This window comes from Crocodylus porosus, unplaced genomic scaffold, assembly GCF_001723895.1.
Source record: "Crocodylus porosus isolate Cpor-Errol unplaced genomic scaffold, CroPor_comp1, whole genome shotgun sequence".
NCBI classification, from domain to species: domain Eukaryota; kingdom Metazoa; phylum Chordata; order Crocodylia; family Crocodylidae; genus Crocodylus; species Crocodylus porosus.
In genome coordinates this window covers 90,456,582-90,476,234 of record NW_017728947.1, presented here as the reverse complement: position 1 = coordinate 90,476,234, position 19,653 = coordinate 90,456,582, and the positions used below count along the sequence as shown (strand labels likewise).

The following is a 19,653-nucleotide window of genomic DNA, read 5'->3' as shown; positions in this document are numbered from 1 at the left end:
GAGAAGCTTGACAGAGTGCAGAGGAGAGCCACGTGCATGATCAGAGGGCAAGAGAATAGGCCTTATGAAGAGAGGCTGAGAGCCATGGGACTCTTCAGTCTGGAAAAACACAGGCTCAGGGGGGACCTGGTGGCTGCCTATAAGTACACAAGGGGTGTTCATCAGGATCTGGGAGAGTATCTGTTCACCAGAGAGCCCCAAGGAAAAACAAGGACCAATGGTCCTAAACTCCTACAAGACCACTTTAGGCTGGACATAAGAAAAAAATTCTTTACTGTCCGAGCCCCCAAGACCTGGAATAGACTCCCTCCAGATGTGGTGCAGGCACCTACTCTGGTCCACCTTTGGGCCCTGGAGGAGCAGGTAAGGGAACTCCAGGAGGTGGTGAGCAGGCTTAGGGGGATCAGGGAGGAGGAGGCTGTGATTGACGGGAACTTCCATTCCTTACAGCTCCAGATGCCTATGGGTGAAACCCCACGAGAGGAATCTGCAGCAGGGGAGTGAACAACTGTCACCCCCAGACCCGGGTGACAGGATTTGACATCTGCTTCCCCAGTGTGTCTGGGGAACAGGTACAGGGCCCTGGCAGCCTTGGTGGAGGAGAGATGGAGAGGAGGTGATCCCTGCAGCCACCGCCAGGCAGACTGGGGGACCACTGCCCAGGCAGAAGAAGAAACGCTGAGTTATTGTGGCGGGCAACTCAATCCTGAGAGGCATGGAAGGGCTGATCTGCCAACCGGATCCCTCAGGAGAGAGGTCTCCTTCATGCCTGGAGCTAAGGTCAGTGACATCATTGCAAGGATTCCTAAACTCATCAAGCCCTCCAAATACTACCCCATGGTCCTTGTCCATGTGGACACTAATGATGGAGCTAGGAGTAGTCCTGACTGCATCATGAAGGACTTCCATGAGCTGGGAGTCAGCCTCAGAAAGTCAGAGACACAGGTGGTATTCTCCTCCTTCCTTCCAGCTGGCAGCAGCCGAAGGCGCCAGGATGCCTACATCAGGGAAGTCAACCAGCGGCTCCAGATATGGTGTCTTCAGAAAGGATTCAGATTCTGCAACCACAACCAGCACTTACAGGGAAAAGGCTTCCTAGGATGGGACAATCTTCATCTCTCTCCTAGAGGTAAGCATCTGTTCTCCCGCAGGTTGGCTGATCTCCTCCAAAGAGCTTTAAACTAGGTTCGACAGGGGATGGGGAACCTGTGGTTGATGAGAACTCAGGGTTGGAAAGCCACAAACAAGGTAAGCACTAAGGGAAACGCACACCATCAAGGTAAAGGAACACCAAGAGCACACACTGGGGGGCTAAAATGTCTTTTACACAAATGCCAAGAGTATAGGGAACAAGCAGGAGAAGCTCACACTCCTGCTTGCTAGCACACAGTATTACCTAGTTGGCTCAACTGAAACATGGTGGGATTCTGCACACGACTCAGCGGTAGGCATTGAGGGGTACAGGTTGTATAAATGAGACAGAGTAGGGAGAAAAGGTGGGGGTGTAGCTCTCCATATTAAGGAGCAGTACACATCTTCCGTCATCAAAACAGGAGTGGAGGAGGGGAATACCAAGGCATTGTGGGTCAGGATCCAGGGGGGGCCAGGTGAAAAGGACTTGGTAGTAGAGGTCTACTACAGACCTCCTCACCAGGATGACAAGCTAGATCAGGTATTCTCCAAGCAGCTTTCAGTTGCCATACAGGTGAGAGAGGCAATGGTCATGGGGGACCTAAATTACCCGGACGTCAGCTGGGAGGAATAGGCGGCCAAAACAAGCCACTCAAGAAGGTTCTTATACTGTGTGCAGGACCTCCACCTAACCCAGATGGTGTCCAGTCCCACCAGGGTAGCGCCATGCTAGATCTGGTCCTAGCAACAGGGGATGATCTTGTGGGGAACCTGCGACCACACAGAAACCTGGGTGACAGTGACCACCACTTAGTAGAGTTCACTATCCAGTGAAGGGTGAGAAAAATATCCAGTGATGCTAGAGTTTTAGACTTCAGAAGGGCCAACTTTAGTGAACTTAGGAACCTAGTTAGTGAAGTGGCTGAGCTCAAGAGCATTGGGCTAATGGGGATCCAAGAGGGTTGGAAGTTTCTCAAGGAAGTGATTCTTGGAGCACAAAAGGAATCTATCCCCTTACACAGGAAAGGGGCTAGGGGGATTAAAAAAAAAACCCTGTCTTAACAGGGAGCTTAAGGAAAGACTGGGGGCAAAGAAAGAGATGTATAGGCAGTGGAAGCTGGGGGCAGCCACCAAGGAGGCATACACCACCCTGGCACGCTATTGCAGGGAGTCAGGCAGGCCAAGGCAGGACTGGAGCTTAGGCTGGCTACAACATTCAAGGACAATAAAAAGTCCTTCTACAGGTACATAGTGAGCAAAAAGAAGGCACAGAGTAGCATAGGGCCCCTGCAGGACAAATCAGGTCAGTTGGTGGCTGACGCAGACAAAAAGGCAGAGGTTTTCAATGAGTTCTTCACTTCAGTATTCCTTAATACTGACCTAGACAATCCCCATACCTTGAGCATAAACAAATGTCCAAAAGGCACCAAACTGCCAAAGGTTAGTGCTGACTTAAAGAGCACTTGGAAGGGCTGGATAGGTACAAGTCAGCAGGCCCAGATGACTTCCATCCACAGGTGCCAAAGGAATTGACCAGTGTCATTGCTGAGCTGCTGGCACGGCTGTTTAAGTTCTCATGGTGCTCCAAACAGGTCCCTGAGGGCTGGAAAAGGGCCAACGTGGTGCCCATTTTTAAGAAGGGGAGAGGGGAGGAGCTGGGTAACTTTAGGCCAGTCAGTCTTACCTCTATTCCTGGGAAAATGCTAGAAAAAAATCATCAACGAGCATATTTGTGAAAGCCCAGCAGGGGAAAGGATGCTGAAAGGAAACCAGCATGGGTTTGTCACAGGCAGATCCTGGCTGACAAACCTTATAGACTTTTATGACCAGGTCACACACTGCCTTCACACAGGAGCAGAGGCCAATGTCATCTACCTGGATTTTAGGAAGGCCTATGACACAGTTTTGCATCCTATTCTCACAGGGAAGTTAATGGGCTGTGGAGTGGATGCCTACACAGCCAGGTGGGTGGCAAACTAACTTAGGGACTACACCCAGAGAGTGGTGGTTGATGGGTCATTCTCGGCCTGGAAGGAGGTGGGCAGTGGGGTGCCACAGGGTTCGGTCCTTGGGCTGGTGTTATTTAATATCTTCATCAGCGATTCAGATGAGGGTATGATGAGCACTCTCTCCAAGTTCACGGACGATACCAAACTATGGGGCGCAGTTAATACACCAGAGGGCAGGGAGCAGATACAGGCTGACCTGGACAGGTTAGATCAATGGGCGGAACTTAATAGGATGCAATTCAACAAAGACAAATGTAAGGTACTCCACCTAGGAAGAAGGAATCCCCAGCACACCTACACGTTGGGGGATGTCCTCCTCAGCAGCTCAGAGACTGAGAGAGATCTTGGAGTCATAGTTGACTGTAAGATGAACATGAGCTAGCAATGTAACGAGGCCATCAAGAAAGCCAAATTGCACCTTGTCATGTATTAGCAGATGCATGACCAACAGATCGAGGGAGGTGATGCTCCCCCTCACTAGTCAGGCTGCAGCTGAGGGGTGACCTTGTGGCTGCCTATAAGTTTATCAGGGGAGGAAAGCAGAGAATTGGGGGATGCGCTATTTACCAGAGTGCCCCAGGGAGTAACTAGGAATAATGGATGCAAACTAGTGGAGAGCAGATTTAGGTTAGACATTAGGAAGAATTTTTTTACAACAAAGGTGGCCAGAGTCTGGAATGGGCTTCCAAGAGAGGTGGTGCTATCACCTAACTTGGAGGTCTTCAAGAGGAGGCTTGGCAATCACCTGGGTGGCACTGTCTGACCTTGGTCCTCTTTCCTGACAGTTGCAGGGGGTCACACACGATGATCCATTGGGTCCCTTCTGACTCTATAATCTATGAATCTATGACTTATTCAAGAAATGCTTGGATGCTTATCTTGCTGGGGTCCTTTGAATCTAGCTGACTTCCTGCCCCTGGGGCAGGGGGCTGGACTTGATGATCTTTGAGGTCCTTTCCAGCCCTAACATCTATGAAATCTATGAAATATACATTCTAAAAAGGTTTGGAAGTCCCTGGCTAAGAAGACTGTCCTGGGAAGCAGGGTAATGCAAGATGCTTACCTGCAGCCCAGAACGATGCTCCCGGGGAACAGCGAGGAGAACCCATGCAGCTCATGAGCTGCCTCTATGTACAGCTGTGGCCAGCCAGTGATGTCGGCACCAGATGCTGGCCGGCAAAGATAAAAATGGCAGCAGCTGCGGTGGAGGGGGCGGATGGCCCGGAGACGGAGCTTCTGCAGACACCGCTGAAGGAGCAAGCCCCGGAGGAGGGTCCTGAGGATGCTGATGAGCCGGAGCAAGGCTCATTGGAGAGAGAGTCATCCCATCAGCGTTCCCCATTGTGCACTGGTGGAGTGAGTGCCGGTCTGAAGGAGGGAGAGTGGAGGCAGCCACGAGAACACCGAAAGACACAGGTGGAGTGCCAGGCTGGTGGGGTGTGGAGGACGGCATGCTGGGAGGCAGGAGTCTGGGACGACCCAGACGAAGGGTTGTGATCAAGGCGGGGTCGCTGCCAAAGCCCAGAAGGGCAAACCTGAAGGGGCATGAGCTCCAGGGGCAATGGATAGGGTAGAAATTCCCTTGTTGCACTAAGGGACAAAGTGAAATATAATTCATGGTGGTTGGTGGAGGAGCACTGTGTTGTGGAGGCTGCAGGTGAATTGCCCCAGGTTGGGGCAGTTTGGTGAGGGGCTCGGCCAGAGGGGTGCGACCTAACCCCATGAGGCATTAGCACACAAGTAGGAAGGGCTTGCTCCACTAGGAAGGCTTCAAGACATCACCGAGGCAACCCAACAGAGGTGGCGTGAGGCCAGGGTGTAGGGGTGATGGAGCCCCGTGAACAACCGCTGGGTCGGACCCGGGCACCAAGGGACCCACCAGCCGACCCTGCCCATTGCAGAACATTAAGACATGGCAGGCGGGAAGCAGGGTCTGTGGCGCAGGAGGGTAGAGTTACCTCGACGCTACCAAAAGGCCCGGAAGAGGCATAACATCCATCAGGGAGATCCGAGCCACCACCACGTGGCTAGAGAAAGCCCGGCAGGCACAAAGACTAAGCCACATACGCAGATTCTCACCCTCAGAGAGCTAAAATCAAGACCTTCAGAGACTAAGACAGCAATTGTCATTTCAGTTAATGGAGAACGTCTATGAACTCTGTGGGAGTACCATACTTGTCTTGACTCTAGTAAATGGAAGTCACTATATAGCCTGTTCTTCTTAAGCAAGTTCTCATCACTGAATGTGCAGACCTAAAAGCATACTGCCATTGTGTATGTCCAAACCTATGAAGTACTGGTCAATGGAAGTCAAGAGCCCTCAGTACATATCAGGGGGGCACTGGGCACCTAGCACCGCATCAGGGTCTTAAGAGCACAGGCTGTTCCATGAGCCCCCTGCCAAGCAGAGCTAAGCCAATAATCCTTAACAGAAAATGAATTACAATTTGGCTTAGTTTCTGTTTTCAAATATGTTAGCAATGTGTGGTCTTGTAAATCACTCATGACTCAAAAATATATGCCGAATGAAGTCTTTGGATAATTCTTATTCAGTGGCTTTCTTGCAACCAGTTGGCTCTGAGTATTCAGTATGCACAAGTTGAGCTGTTTTGACTGAACATGAGCTACATGGTAAAACTCAAAACAAACACTGACAGAACTATTTGGAAGCACTGGATCAATTCTCCTAGGCAGAGTCAAACAGGAGCATGGCCACCTGTAGGAGGGTTAGGATGCTATCTCTAATGGGGCTGTCTAAAATGGGTCTCCAGTCCAATCAGCAGTAGTTCTAATATCCAAAAAATCACCTAGGTCATATTTCAGAGACTACAGGATAGAACTGTTATGAACTAACATCCCCTTCAAACTCTCAAGGACAACACATATGGTATATACAAAAACCGTGGGACTGTTTTACAAAATTGGTCCTGCTTGGGAGCAGGGGAACAGATTAGATGAGCTTCTGAGATCCTTCCCAGGCTTATTTTCCATGAAAAAGTATGCACAGCTTTATGCATACAGCTTTTAACTTGAAACCCAGAAGGCTTGGCTTTGCTTAAATCTGTGATAAACAAATCTGTACACATCATCTGACTCACCACTTTGTTATGTGCCATGAGCTGTAGGATACTGGGTGTCACCCGGCTCCAGAATTCCAGAGCTGTAAGGATTGCCGTAAAGCTAAATTCATTTTGATTTTGGACAGTAGGGGCTACTGCTGTTTGTTCACAATATACTGTCCAGAGCTGGGCAAATATAAATGCGTGGAAGAGGGAGCACATGTGCAGCACTGATGTCTGTAAAACAAGAATGCGAGGAAAACGTTTTACTGAAATAATGCATAACAGTATCAATTGTACTCTCCACAAAAGCAACCACCATTAACGCAGGGTCCAAATGAAGCAATCCACTTGAAAGGGCTTCTCTTTCATATACTGCCAAGTACCCTAAGCCTATCAAGTGTTTTGTCTTTTGCAAGGGTAAAGTAAGTGGAAAGCACCTGCTAACAGCTTGTTAATACTCTACAAATCTTTTTGCATATACAGTCTAAGATTCCTATCTAATAATCAATTGGCCCACTGTGGGCCCACACTCCTGAGCAGTCACACTAGCATCCATCCCTCTGAAGTAAGAAATGTGTGCAGGTCAGAATGTTCTTAGGGATCAATCCCACAAAACTTCCTGAGGGAAAATTCCCCGCAGCAGCCAATGGAAGGCCTGTTGGATCACACCTTTTAGACTCAACAACCTTTAAGATTCATCATTTTAAACCTGTTCTAGATTAGTTGGTATGGGTTTGGGGTCTCAGGAAAGGAGTATGCCCAAAAATAAATAATTTTACTTCCACATTGTGGCCCCAGGGTATGAGTTTTGTAAGGCTCACAGTATAGTCTTATGAATGTACAGAACATACCTGAACATGCTCCACTAGTAATAAATAATAGCAAATGTTACGTATGCTGATTTCTTAGCCTTCTGGACTCTGAGGCATGTCACTAGTTCATTATAAAAGACATGCTTCATTGTATTTCAGGTCAAAGATATTTTCTTAGTTTGAAAGTATAATAGTGATGCATACTCAGCGGCAGCATGACTGTACCAAATGTTGCCATGGTTGCTTGGTATCTAGAGGGAAGTATTTGAAGAAGCAAAAAAAAGTCCAGGAAGAATGAATGGGAAACATCAGCCTTAGATAGGTTGGAGAGCGATAAGTAAAGGACAACCCTGTTTGTTCTACTTCTGTAGTTTATTAAACCCTGCATAATATTGTAGGAATACAAGTTGTATCTACGTTAATTATTGTTGTAAATGGTTTATGATTTGCAACACTGACGAGCACTTACCATCTTCAAAGCACTTGGCAAATAAAGTTGTGCTTAGACCCATCACTGTTAGCAAATAGTAACTCTAATCCTGACATCAAGCCTGAGATGTGGGTCAGCTAGCGGTATTACACTATTTGAATAGAACAGGATAGAGTAGAACAGAAACGTATTTTCTATATAGTACTATACAGAACAAGTGGTAATTTAGTTGTTACAGTGAGAGTCAACGTCAGAGCTCAGTTTAGAACTCAAGAATTCCTGTTACCATGCTCAGAGTCAAATGCTTCAAACAAGATGAATTCTAGAGAAGTTATTACTTGTTTTCTTTCTCTGCAGGGACTGTTACCTTAAAAAACACCCTTCCTAATCACAAACTTATAGTCTCTTTCCGTGCCTGTTTCTTGTGAAGATAACAACATGCCATTTTTAGTAGAGTGAGGTCTTTTTTGAAATACAAAACAGGCAGTGGACTTACAGTATTCAGACAATGTGACTGAAGCATTTTACAATGTATAGGGTCTGGGTTATTGCCTGGGAGTGTATGCAACTTTAGACAGGGACATTCATTACCATGCAGTCACATTTACAAGATCTGGAGAAGGGGAAGTTCTAAGAAACTATTTACCTGCCTGTGAAAACCACAACTGGTTGCTAAAGGCAAGATCCTGTTTCACCATGAGCACAAGTGGCACTCCATGCACAGTTGTTACTGTGCACTCATTTAGTACTTGCTAAATGCTAAAGCAAGTATTAAATGACTGTGCAGTAACAGCTGTTACTGCATAGATCCAGTAGCACACAGGTTGTTTCTGACCTTACTGTGCAGTTCATGGTTCATGCCTCCTGACACTATGCTGCCATAGCTCATTGCTACAGTGATGTAGTGTCTTCTGTATCAGAAAAGGCTCACCCTGCACAAGGACCAGCCAGAAGCAGGATGAGGGCATGGAAGTGAACCTGCCTACCTTCTAGTCCAGTAGTTCAGTGGCTAGGGTATTTACTCAGGGAATGGGAAACCTGGGTTTTAGGACTCTAATACCCAAAGGGGGTTTGAACATGTGTTTTCCAGTTCCCAGCAAAGTTTCTAGCTATCAGGCCACATGCTAAGCATTATGAAGAACACTTGACAGCTCTCTTCTTGGAGCTGCACCTTGCATTTAACATTCATCAGATAACACTGATGAACGGAACTTCAATAACTTTTGTCCCCACTGAGAGCAGGGACCCCCATCTCTTCTAAAGCACTACCCATCTCACTGACTGCCTCTGGCTGGTCCTCCTCCTGGCCTTACACATCTTCCCTTCCTGGCTACACCATGACCCAGCTTCAATAACAAGGCTGGAGTGTGCTCTGGGAGATGCCTCACACATGCCATGTTGGTCAGAGGCCTTCAGTGGTTTCATTTCCTCTCTGAGAAGGTAGGCTATGAACCTGGGCCTTACACCCTGGGCAAGCACACCAACTCTAAAACTCCTTCTCCTCTGGTGTCAAATACTTGCTACTTGTGGTTTTGGTGGAACTTACCCTGAAGAATACAAGTACCTAGGAGAGTCTATTCCCACTGGGCACCAAGACAGTCATAGTGCAGCCAGCTGAGCATGATCAAAAGGAACATGCAGGATAAGCAGACTGTTTAAGTGATAAAAATTGCCATCATGTGGCTGTGTAGGCTCTACCTATGCCCAAAAAGGTGAAATAGAATTTAATGCCAAGTGTTTGCAATACTAATGATGATGCACACCACAAATGCATGGACTTCCTTACCTTTGACTGCTCAGGAAACCCAATCAGGATAACTATAAGGTGGTCTGCAACGTGGGAACCTGCATCCAGAGGAATTGGCATGCAAGATGATGGAGAATTTGGGCAGACAACATTGTGCGTCAGGGACCCCAGAAGGAGCCAGGAAAGCAAACGAATGTGAGATACACATTCAATGAACTCCTTGGGCCTGTCAGAGAAGAGTGCATTTTCACAATGATAGTACGTTTTCTATTTCCCTGAATCTTGCTCAGCATTTTTAAAATATCTGCTAAGGTATACATCATTTGTATAGCTTGTGGGAGTTCCCACTAGAACCACTCATAGCTTGGCTGACTTGGTATGGTATGAACAAGCCCAACTGAACTTGTTCTGTCTGCACAAGGCAGAGATCATGTACACAACTGCTGCCAGAAACTCAGTTTCATAGATCCATGTGTAGTGCTTATTCAGGTACATATTACTGAAATGGAGAGACTGCCCAAACTGAGCTTTTTAGCATGGTTCCCTGTACATTGAATATTGTGGTCAGCAGAAAGCAGTGACCCATGAGATATGTGTTTGGTTCCTGGCTCTGCCACAAACTTACAGTGTGACCTTCTCTCTGAATCACATTTCCCCATCAGTATAAAGTAGTAAATCAGCATTCCTTTTTCCTAACCTTTGTCTTTCTTTGTCTAATTAGATCATTAGCCTTGTTTTAACCTCAAAGGGAGCTCTGATGGATCCATTACTGAGAACCACCGTTCGCATACTGTCATGAAGCAGGCAGAGAATGGTGACAAATTTCAGTGGGCATTCATACTTGAAAAAGATTCTCCACAAAATTTCTTGGCTGACAGAGTTGAAAGCTTGTGTAAGGTCAAAGAAGGCCATGTAGAGAGGCTTATGTTGTACCCAAATTACTCCTGCAGCTGGAAAGCTGTGAAGAATATGTCAGCTGTGCCTCTTGATGCCCTAAGCCCACACTGAGATTATGGGAGGAGCTTTTCAGCAAGTATAAGGAGATGGTTCAGAAGTGTTCTTGCAATGATATTTCCTGTGGTGGACACCAAGGTGATCTCTCTATAGTTTCCATAGTTGGACTTGTCTCTTTTTTTGAAGACTGTCATAGTTATGACATCCCTGAGGTTGTCTGGGATTTCCTCATCATTCCAGGCCCTTAAGATGAGGGCATGAAGCTGTGATGTGAGCTCTTCTCCTCCTTCTTTCAACGGAGATTCCATCTACTCCAGATGCCTTATTGTTTTTCATCTGCATAATGGCTTTTCTCACCTCATTAAGGGTTGGAGGGATTCTGAAATCATCTCTGACTGGGTGTTGCAGGATGGAGTTAAGAACACATTCTCATCAACAGCTGAGTCTGACAATTGAAAAGGTCTTCAAAATGCTCCCGTTTTCTGGATCAGGTCTCTGCCATCCTTAGGTCTCAAGGGGGTTGGCCCCTAAGTGCTTGACCGTAGATGGATTTGGTGGCACTGAAGAAGCCATGTATATGGTGGATGTCAGCAAGATGTTGAATCTCCTTAGTTTTGTCTTCCCACCATTTGTTCTTCATATTGTGGGTCCTCCTTTAGACCTCTGCCTTGGCTTGTTGGAGACTCAATTTCTTTTGCTTATAGTTGGTGTCATTTTGCCAAGCATCAAAGGCCTTGCACTTGCAAACAATCAGCTTCTGGATCTCCTGGTTGTTCCCATCAAACCAGCCTTGATGTTACTTGATAGAGAATCCACGTTTCTCTTCACAGGCACTGATGATGGTGGCCTTGAGTCCACTCTACATGCCCCAACTCCCAGTGTTGATTGGAATTCACCAGTTTTTCATTGAGGCATTGGTGGAAGAGGTCTTGCTTCCTTGGGTCCTTGAGTCCTTCAGCATTGATCTTCTGTCAGCATTGTTTCCACTGCAGCTGTTGTCTGGAGAGCCAGTTTGAGTGACATAACCAAGTGGATGTGTCAGCAATCAGTCCAGCAATCATCAGCTCCTAGTATAGCTTGAGTGACATGGACATCTTTGTAATCCTGGATATGGATGATGACATAGTCAATTAGGTGCCACTGCTTAGATCATGAGTGCTACCATGATGTCTTGTACCTGTTTTTACGGCAGAACAGGCTGTTGGTGATGATGCATCCATGTTCTGCACATTTGGTCAAAAGGAGGATGCCACTGGAGCTGACCTTTCCTGTTCTTTCTTTGCCAATGGTTCGGTGAAGGTTGGTGTAGAATTCCTCCTTGGTATCATCAGTGGCGCCAAGAGTCAGGGCATATGCACCGATGACAGTGACGTATTGGCTCCCTGCCAGTTTAAGACGGAGAGTCATAATGTACTCATTAAATCTGATAAGGAACTCATTCAGTTAGTTTATGAGTTCATTCTTAATGGCAAAACCAACTCCTTGAAGTCAGCATTCTCCTTTCTGTTTACTCTTACAGAAGAAGGTATAGCCACCTCCATGTTCTTTGAGCTAGTCATCGCCTGCTCACTGGATCTTGCTCAGTGTAGCTACATCACTGTTGTGTTGCCTGAGTTCTTAGGCCATGATTGCAGTGTGGTGCTCTGGCTGTTCACTGTTAGTGTTGTCCATGTATGTTCTGATGTTCCAGGTCCCAAAAATGACAGTGCGTTTTTGTTGGTATTTTTGACTGCAGTAAAGGTGATCCCATTGGACACAGTGATCCAGTCAGGAAGAAATACAGAATACTGCATTAGATGGGGTATGTTTATGAAACCTTTTCTAGCCACCCCACCTCCCCCCACTATATGGCATAAGCAGAGTGGATCCTGAAGAAGGCTGCTCAGAAACAGTTACAGCTGCCGAATCACACTCTTGTCTCATCCAAGTGCTAGATAGCCTTCTTGTAACCACCGTCTTCATGCCAGTTCCTCACTAGGAGCTTCTAGACTTCACAATCCTGCTCCTACCACCATTAGCTGATCACCACAGGGCTTGAGGAATGTGCTGGAAAAGCTGTTTTCATGGAAGGCACCTGTGCCTGACTTTTATCATGGAAAAGCTGCTGCGCATCAACTTCCACATGGCTCTTGACAGAATGGGACCTTGATTCAATGGCAAGGAGACCAAGACAACTGGGGGTTTTGTTCCACTGCAGCCATCCCTTCGCAGTCATTGAGATTCTAACATCTTCTTCTACCTGCTCTGCCACTGAGGACTTGTAGACCCATGGCTGGGGGTTGGGAAGTCTTATTATAGTTCTGACCTATATTCACTATGTCACAGCACTGTCAAAGGATATTTGTGGCTTTTCAGGAGGGAAACCATTGCCATCTGCTGTCCTTACTGCATCCTGTTGCTGGTGCTGCCGCTTGGTCTGCAATTGCTTATTTGTCAGTTACCCCTGCTTATTTCCAACTAACTTTTCCTAAAGGTCATTCCACTACCCATCACCTGTGGATCTGCTGGGTAGCAGTACAACTCTGCCCCACAGCCTGTCAAAGTACTTGTTATCTGCTATTCCTCTAACACCGTCAACACCAACACTAGTAGTCTATTTAGAAACTATTTAACAAGCTACTGGGAAACTGCGAATAATGTCAGTATCATGGCAGTACAAAACCATTACCTAGTTGGGTTCTCATTGCCATTTTTCATTATTAACCTAATGTCATTGTCAGTAACTCAGAGCCAATGAGGCATAACTAGAATACATTTATTTTATTTATTGACTCCACTAGGTTATTCAGTCCCAGAAGACCGGTGGGTTTCACAGACTTTAACTGATCAGGACAAATTTTACACATAGAAAACTGAAGCGCTGGCAGGTGTAGCCTCAGCATGTTCAAACCCATGTATACTCTTAATGGTAAGCACATGTATAAGTGCTTGTATTACTCAACTCTAATTGACTTGCCTGGGGTCACATAGAAAAACTATGGCAGAGCCAGAAACTGAACTCAGATTTGCTTAGTATAAGTCCAGTGTCTTTCCCACGCAAGTCATCCTTCTTTCTGCAAGTATTATAAATAGTGTGGGGTGCCTCACAGCCATCCCTTTAATGTAAGTATAACTTCAGGATTCTTGGGGGAATGTCTCACTATTCTTCCTTTTTGGGAAAAACAGTGCCCTTACCCTTGTTGCATTGCAGAAGGAGGATGGTACAGCCATGGCAAGTAACGAATCACAGCTTTATTATCTCTGTGGTTTCCTCGTGTAATTTCCATGGCAGCTATCTGAGCTAAGCCAACTTTCAGGTGCCCGCCAAATGTATCCTCATGCAGTGGCTGAGAACACGTCTTCATGTGACTCTGCAAAGCAGTGGAACATTTTGTTAGATCCACATTACTCAAATCCTCAGGGATTGTCTGTTCACCTACAATCACTTTGTCAACAGACAACAGTGGACACAAAATGTGGAGCAAATTCAGAAAAAAGCACCAAACTCCTCAAATGTTTGCATTAACAATAGTGCATAACAGTCTTCTACATTACCACAAGGAAGATTACTGCAACATCTGAAATCCAAAATCAAAGTTATGTTTTTAGGTTGTGACTGGTCATATAAATAATATGGTATCATTTCTGTCCTCTTCATTAGTAGGAACAGAGGCTTTTGATTAGAATACCTCTAATAAAGTGTATAATTCTAAAATCTACTTCCCAGGAACATTTGATCTAACAAAACCCCATCAACATCAAAATGAATGTTCATGTCAAATGAGTGTAAAACAGTATGGACCCAGATAATGCAAGTTTACTTCTGCAGTATTTGGCCAGTGTAGAAGGAGGCTTTAAGAGCTAGCAGGCTGCAGCTGAGGCAGGCTGCTGGTACAACAGGAAGGCAACTGGGGCCACATGATCCGGGAGGGGGCTGGGTTTAGAGAGGGTATAAGCCTGGGCCCTGAACTGAGCAGGCAAAAGGAGCCTAGAGGCTGCTGAGGGAATGCTGCCTAAGCAAGATAGCTGTAGCTCCAGGATGCCAGCATGGAGAGTACAGCCTGTGGCAGTCTAGAGGTTTTAGTGAAGGGACTAAGGGGTGGAGGAGGTCCAGAGGGATCAACAAGTCCAGAGAGGGGCCGAGTATTGAACCAGGGTGTCTGACAGCTCATAAGGGACAGAGGTAGGGGACAGGGGCCTGAAGCTGAAGAAGGGCAGAGTGTGTGACTTCAGACAGGAAGGCTGTACTTGGGATTAGCTGAGAGGGGCAAAGTGCCCAGGAAGAGCAGGGCACTAGGAAGTTGATTCAACATCACTGACCGATCACACCTGTGAGGTATGGGGTGTGGTGTAGGAGCAGAAAGAGCCATGCAATTACCCTTTAAGGCAAGATCAGGATTGGGAAGCCCTGGGGCAGCCTCCCATTTTGTAAAGATTAATACCAACAGGCATGGCAGGTAAAGGAAGGAGAGTTTTGTCTAAGAGTTGGGAAGGCTGAGAGCTAAACTACAGGCCAACTACAGGAGCAAGTTGGCCACCCCCGCAGGTGAACCATGTTACAGCCAGCTATAAAGGAGACATGCGCTGTGTTCCTCTGAAAATGAATTACAGAAGTAAATAAAAAGTAAATATATCACAGCCTTCCCAAATACACCCATTTTACTAGGTATACACATCTTTATATGTTCCTGACGCTAGGGACAGAAATTACACCAACTTGTACAAGTGATCAGAAATCAGTTCAAATCTGTATCACAATAGAAGTTCAGTGCACATAAACTGCTTTCAAAATGGCAGAAACTGGCTTAAGATGAACCTGGATGAATGTAGTATTAGTATCAGCAAAATGCTGGCTTGCATCCATAGATGCTTCTCAAGCAAATCCAAGGACATCATTCTCCCATTGTACTCAGCCTCGGTGAGGCCGCAGCTGTAGTACTGTGTCCAGTTTTGGGCTCCGCAGTTCAAAAAGGATGTGGAGAAGCTTGAGAGAGTGCAGAGGAGAGCCACATGCATGATCAGAGGTCAGGAAAACAGACCTTATGAAGACAGCCTGAGAGCCATGGGACTCTTCAGCCTGGAAAGGTGCAGGCTCAGGGGTGATCTGGTGGTCACTGATATGTTTATCAGGGGTGTTCACCAGGATCTGGGGGAACGTCTGTTCACCAGAGCACCCCAAGGGATGACAAGGTCGAACAGTCACAAACTCTTCTAGGACCGTTTCAGGCTGAACTTAAGGAAGAACTTCTTTACTGTCCAAGCTCCCAAGGTCTGGAATAGACTGCCACCAGAGGTGGTTCAAGCACCTACTTTGAACACCTTCAAGAGACATTTGGATGTTTATCTTGCTGAGATCCTATGATCCCTGCTGACTTCCTGACCCTGGGGCAGGGGGCTGGACTCAATGATCTTCCAAGGTCCCTTCTGGCCATAATGTCTATGAATCTATGAAACCTAACAGATTTAGATTAAACTGGTTTATTGAACTTCTGTCCCAGATCCCCTCCAGATTCAAATTAACTCACAGTCCCCCAGCATCCCAGGATGTTTTGCACCTCCCCACAAGCTTCCTTTTTCAGGGTGAGCAGGCTAACCTTGCCCCAAGTTGCATTTCCCAAATCAAAAGTGAATGTCTGGTCACTTGCATATTGGTTCAAACTACACAGTTTAGACTAACTTCTGAAGATTGAATCAATTTAGCCTTGAGCTTTTTAACTGTCTGTACTTAGCCAAGATGACACAGAACTAAGTTGTTACGTTTTATAAAATAACAGTCATATTAGCTGGCAGGCTTTTGCATTTCTTCAAACTGCTTGATAAATTATTCATATGGGTTAAATCCAAACAATCTAAAATTCTGGAATGCTTTGACTCTAATCCAATATTCAACCCTCCAACCTAGAAAGTTTAGGACTTTTCTTACTAGTTTAATTTTGTTCCATAATGAAATGGAAATGTGAAGTCTAAGACATTGGTTTTAATTCAGATCCATCACAAACTATATAAAGACTAAGCAAACATTCTGGAGATACCTGGGCCAAAGGAATAGTCACACTGAACTGAAAAAGACTATGCATCTAATTGAAGTCAAGCACTTGCATGAAGTTTTGGAGGAAAAGGATCACAATTTGATAAGTAGACATGAAGGGAAACTAGGCAAAAGACAGCATTCTCTGAGCAGCCATCTGAAGGTATTTACAAATAAATGGTTTCCGTTTTTTATTCAGATTCATGTTTTTCTGTGGAATGAACAAATCTGATGAGTCTCTCACCACTGATTCATTTGTTAGGCTTTTTGGAAAGCAATTTTGAATGGAATGAAAAATGCGTGAATAATTATTTTTAAAAGATAGAGTGGAAAAGGAATTCAATTTGGTTGAAAATGATTAATTAGGTCATGCTTTAAAATGGATCACTACCTCCATACACAAGAGAAAAAAGCAGCTTCCCCTAACAAAGCATTCCAAAAACTAAATAAGGTTTGGGACAGCTATCCAATAGGGTAAGGACTTAGGGAAGATATTTTTCTCCATTAAAATAAATAACCTGTGCATTTCAGGATAAGCAAGTTCACTCACTATCCCTACTCATTGGTGGAGCTAGGAGTCTCACCCTCCTCCCCTTTGGGCAGGGGGCTGGACTTGATGATCTCCCAAGGTCCCTTCCAGCCCTGATGTCTATGAAATCTATGAAATATGATGTTCATGAGCATTAAGGTTTTCATGATACAAGGTGAACTAGTAGCATGATGAAACCCAGCACCCTGTCAAAGGCTTTTGGGAAAGGGTTGATACAGCCCCACAGGAGACCTTTTCAGGGAAGCTGCAGAGTCATCTCTTTGGAAGATGGTGTTTATTATACAGCCCTTCACTATATGTTGATCTTGACTGCAAAGAATGTTATTAAAAAAGCAGCAACCCTTCACACTAAGATTAACAGAGAAGCCTCTGTAGAACTATGCATATATCACAGGATTGACTGTGTGAACAATGGGCATAGGTTTTCTTGCTAAACTTAGGCAAGACTGGTAGAAAAGTACATGTTAAGTGAGCTTTAGATGCAATCTGGCTACTGTGTTATTTCACCAGTAGTATGAAAAAAAACCCCTAGAAAATATATTCAACATGATTTTTTAATTACAGAAAATTTAATTTGAAATTTTTTGTTGCTTTTTATATTGTTGTTTTTATTTTTCACACAGTAGTGTCTACTACATGCCCTCACTATGTCAGAAAATTTACTCTTATAATAGTCTCCTATTATTTCTATTAAATTTTTAAAATTTTAAAATCAGTAATAGCATCTGCCAGTTAGTACCAATTAAACTATCTTAACAAGTTATCTCTATCTTATAATGGAACTATTTGAAAGCATTTTGACATCATAAAGACATTTTAAAAATCTGAATTTGTACTTTTATAGGAAATATCAAAATGATTTGGTTTTGTTTGATTTAATCTACTGGGTTTATTTTGATATAAACATTTTTCTGTCCTATAACATCAATCAATCTAATGCATGAAAATAAAAATAATACTAAAAGTTGGCTAGAACTTTTCCATTATTGACTAGTCTATTTCCACTATCTAAACTGTGAAAAATAAAACAAAATAAACAAAAAAATTATACATAAGGAAATCATTTTAATTATTATGTATTTTAATAAATAATGAATAAATATAGCAGCTCTGACATTAAAATGTAATTAGTAACACAAATAAGGAAATGTATGTTTTGTTGTGTCATTTTCAGCTGGATTATCTCTTGCAGTGCACTCTTTAGATGATATTATCTTAACATTACCATCCACTTTTCACTAAAATCAGACATACATTTTCATCTGTAATCTTTTTATATTCAAATCACCTTTCCCTTCAGTCCTCCACCTAAGTTACTTTCTGGCCCTTGAGAAATGACTAATCTATAAGGCCCCTACCACACATTACATATATTACACAATTAATTGGTTAATTGTACAAAAAATTTAGACCAGTTACATATGTAAAGTAAGACTGGCCACATGTGCAAAGTAATTAACCAGTTAATCATGTGATAATCACACAATAAATTTAGATTGACCACATCTGCAAAGTAAATATCGCGCCATAACAATATCCATCCAGCTATAAAAAGAGCCAACCAGCTACATTTGGTACTTGAAAATGTATAACAACTTAATAACTGGTTTCTGTCCAGGTTTAATTTGGACAAGGAGCAGGCCCCTAAAAAAGAATGGTGTCAGTCATTTTCATAGGGGTTCCCTCCGGCCATGTAATTTACCAAAAATACAAAAGTTATTATAATTTGGGTAAATATATCCGTGTCCTGTACTCACCTTCAGTTTAGTTAAGGTATGCATATCAGCAATAAAATCCAGCACTTCACCAACATACTGCCTCATGCATTCCATTGCTGCTGTTCCACACTAAAGTGAAAAGAAACAAGTATAACCATCCACTTTTGACATATTCATGTTCTTTTGGCTTTGCGTTCTGCTCACTAAAAACACATCTGTTTCTTGTCTGCCTCAGCTTCTTTAAAGTTGCTGTCTACTCATCTGAGAATAAATATTCTTTGTGGCTTTATGTTCAGTGGTATCCTGCACCAATGTCAGTAGCTGCTATATCCATCACAGAACTTCTCACAGCTACTGAAGATCTTTTTATGAATATCGGCAGAACATAAGCCTTATACTTTTTACTGGACCTAAATCACAGTCAATTAAAAGTATGGCTTTAATAGCCTTTGGATAATGCTAATACATTGTTCTTTAAGTAGCTGATCATTCTTCTGTGTGAAACTGATGAACCAAACCATAAAAAAGTGAAATTAAAATCACAGGCATACTGCCATTGTTTCATATGAATAAGTCCAGAAAAAATCCTGTTTAATCATTGTTTGCGTAGTTTTTGCATGTTAACAGAGATGGATGTGGCACCAACATTTTTTGCTAGGAGAAATCAAACTAATAGAATGTTTGCACTAGCAATCAAATGAGGCAAAATGTCAGCATTTTATTGCCATTTCAAATTTGATCCCAATTTGTTAAATTTTTATAGAAGTTGAAATTTGAAAGTTTCTTTTCACTGAGCAAACATTCAATGGTTTCACAGGAACATTAAAATGATTTTTACAAAATGTGGGCAGCATGGAATATTCTGAAGAATCCAAAAGGTCCTACCAACTGTAGACATTTTCTTTTAAAATAAAAAATTGTAACAAAAGAGGCTCAACAGCTAGACACAGCCCTAGTTACTAGGGCAATGGTTCTCATGCAGGGTGTCATAACACCCTGCGGTACCTTGAGATCCTAGGTGTGCCACACATTGTTAGTATTGTTAGGTTTGCAAACAGGACTCACAAAATAAACCCACAGATTTCAAATAGAAATCCATAGTTGTGGCCTTAGAGTAATTTGTAACAGAAAAACTGTTCTTAGATTTCTGTAGTCAAAAAAAAGTGAAAACTAAAAGCTGGCAGTTTCCAGCGGTGGGAGGAGGAGCAGGCCCAATGTGGGGGGGGGAGGGGG

General features: G+C 44.0%; 1 protein-coding gene across 1 annotated transcript in view; it reads right to left on the bottom strand.

The window, feature by feature from the left end:
• Positions 1-19,653, bottom strand: part of UNC79 (unc-79 homolog (C. elegans)) — a 185,361-nt gene that overhangs the window by 13,466 nt on the left and 152,242 nt on the right. Inside the window, exons 46-49 of the mRNA XM_019552446.1 lie at positions 18,460-18,549; positions 13,320-13,495; positions 9,231-9,417; positions 6,239-6,436 (exon numbers count right to left, since the gene is read on the bottom strand). Of these exons, the coding sequence (XP_019407991.1) occupies positions 6,239-6,436; positions 9,231-9,417; positions 13,320-13,495; positions 18,460-18,549 (651 nt within the window). The remainder of the gene's footprint in view (positions 1-6,238; positions 6,437-9,230; positions 9,418-13,319; positions 13,496-18,459; positions 18,550-19,653) is intronic.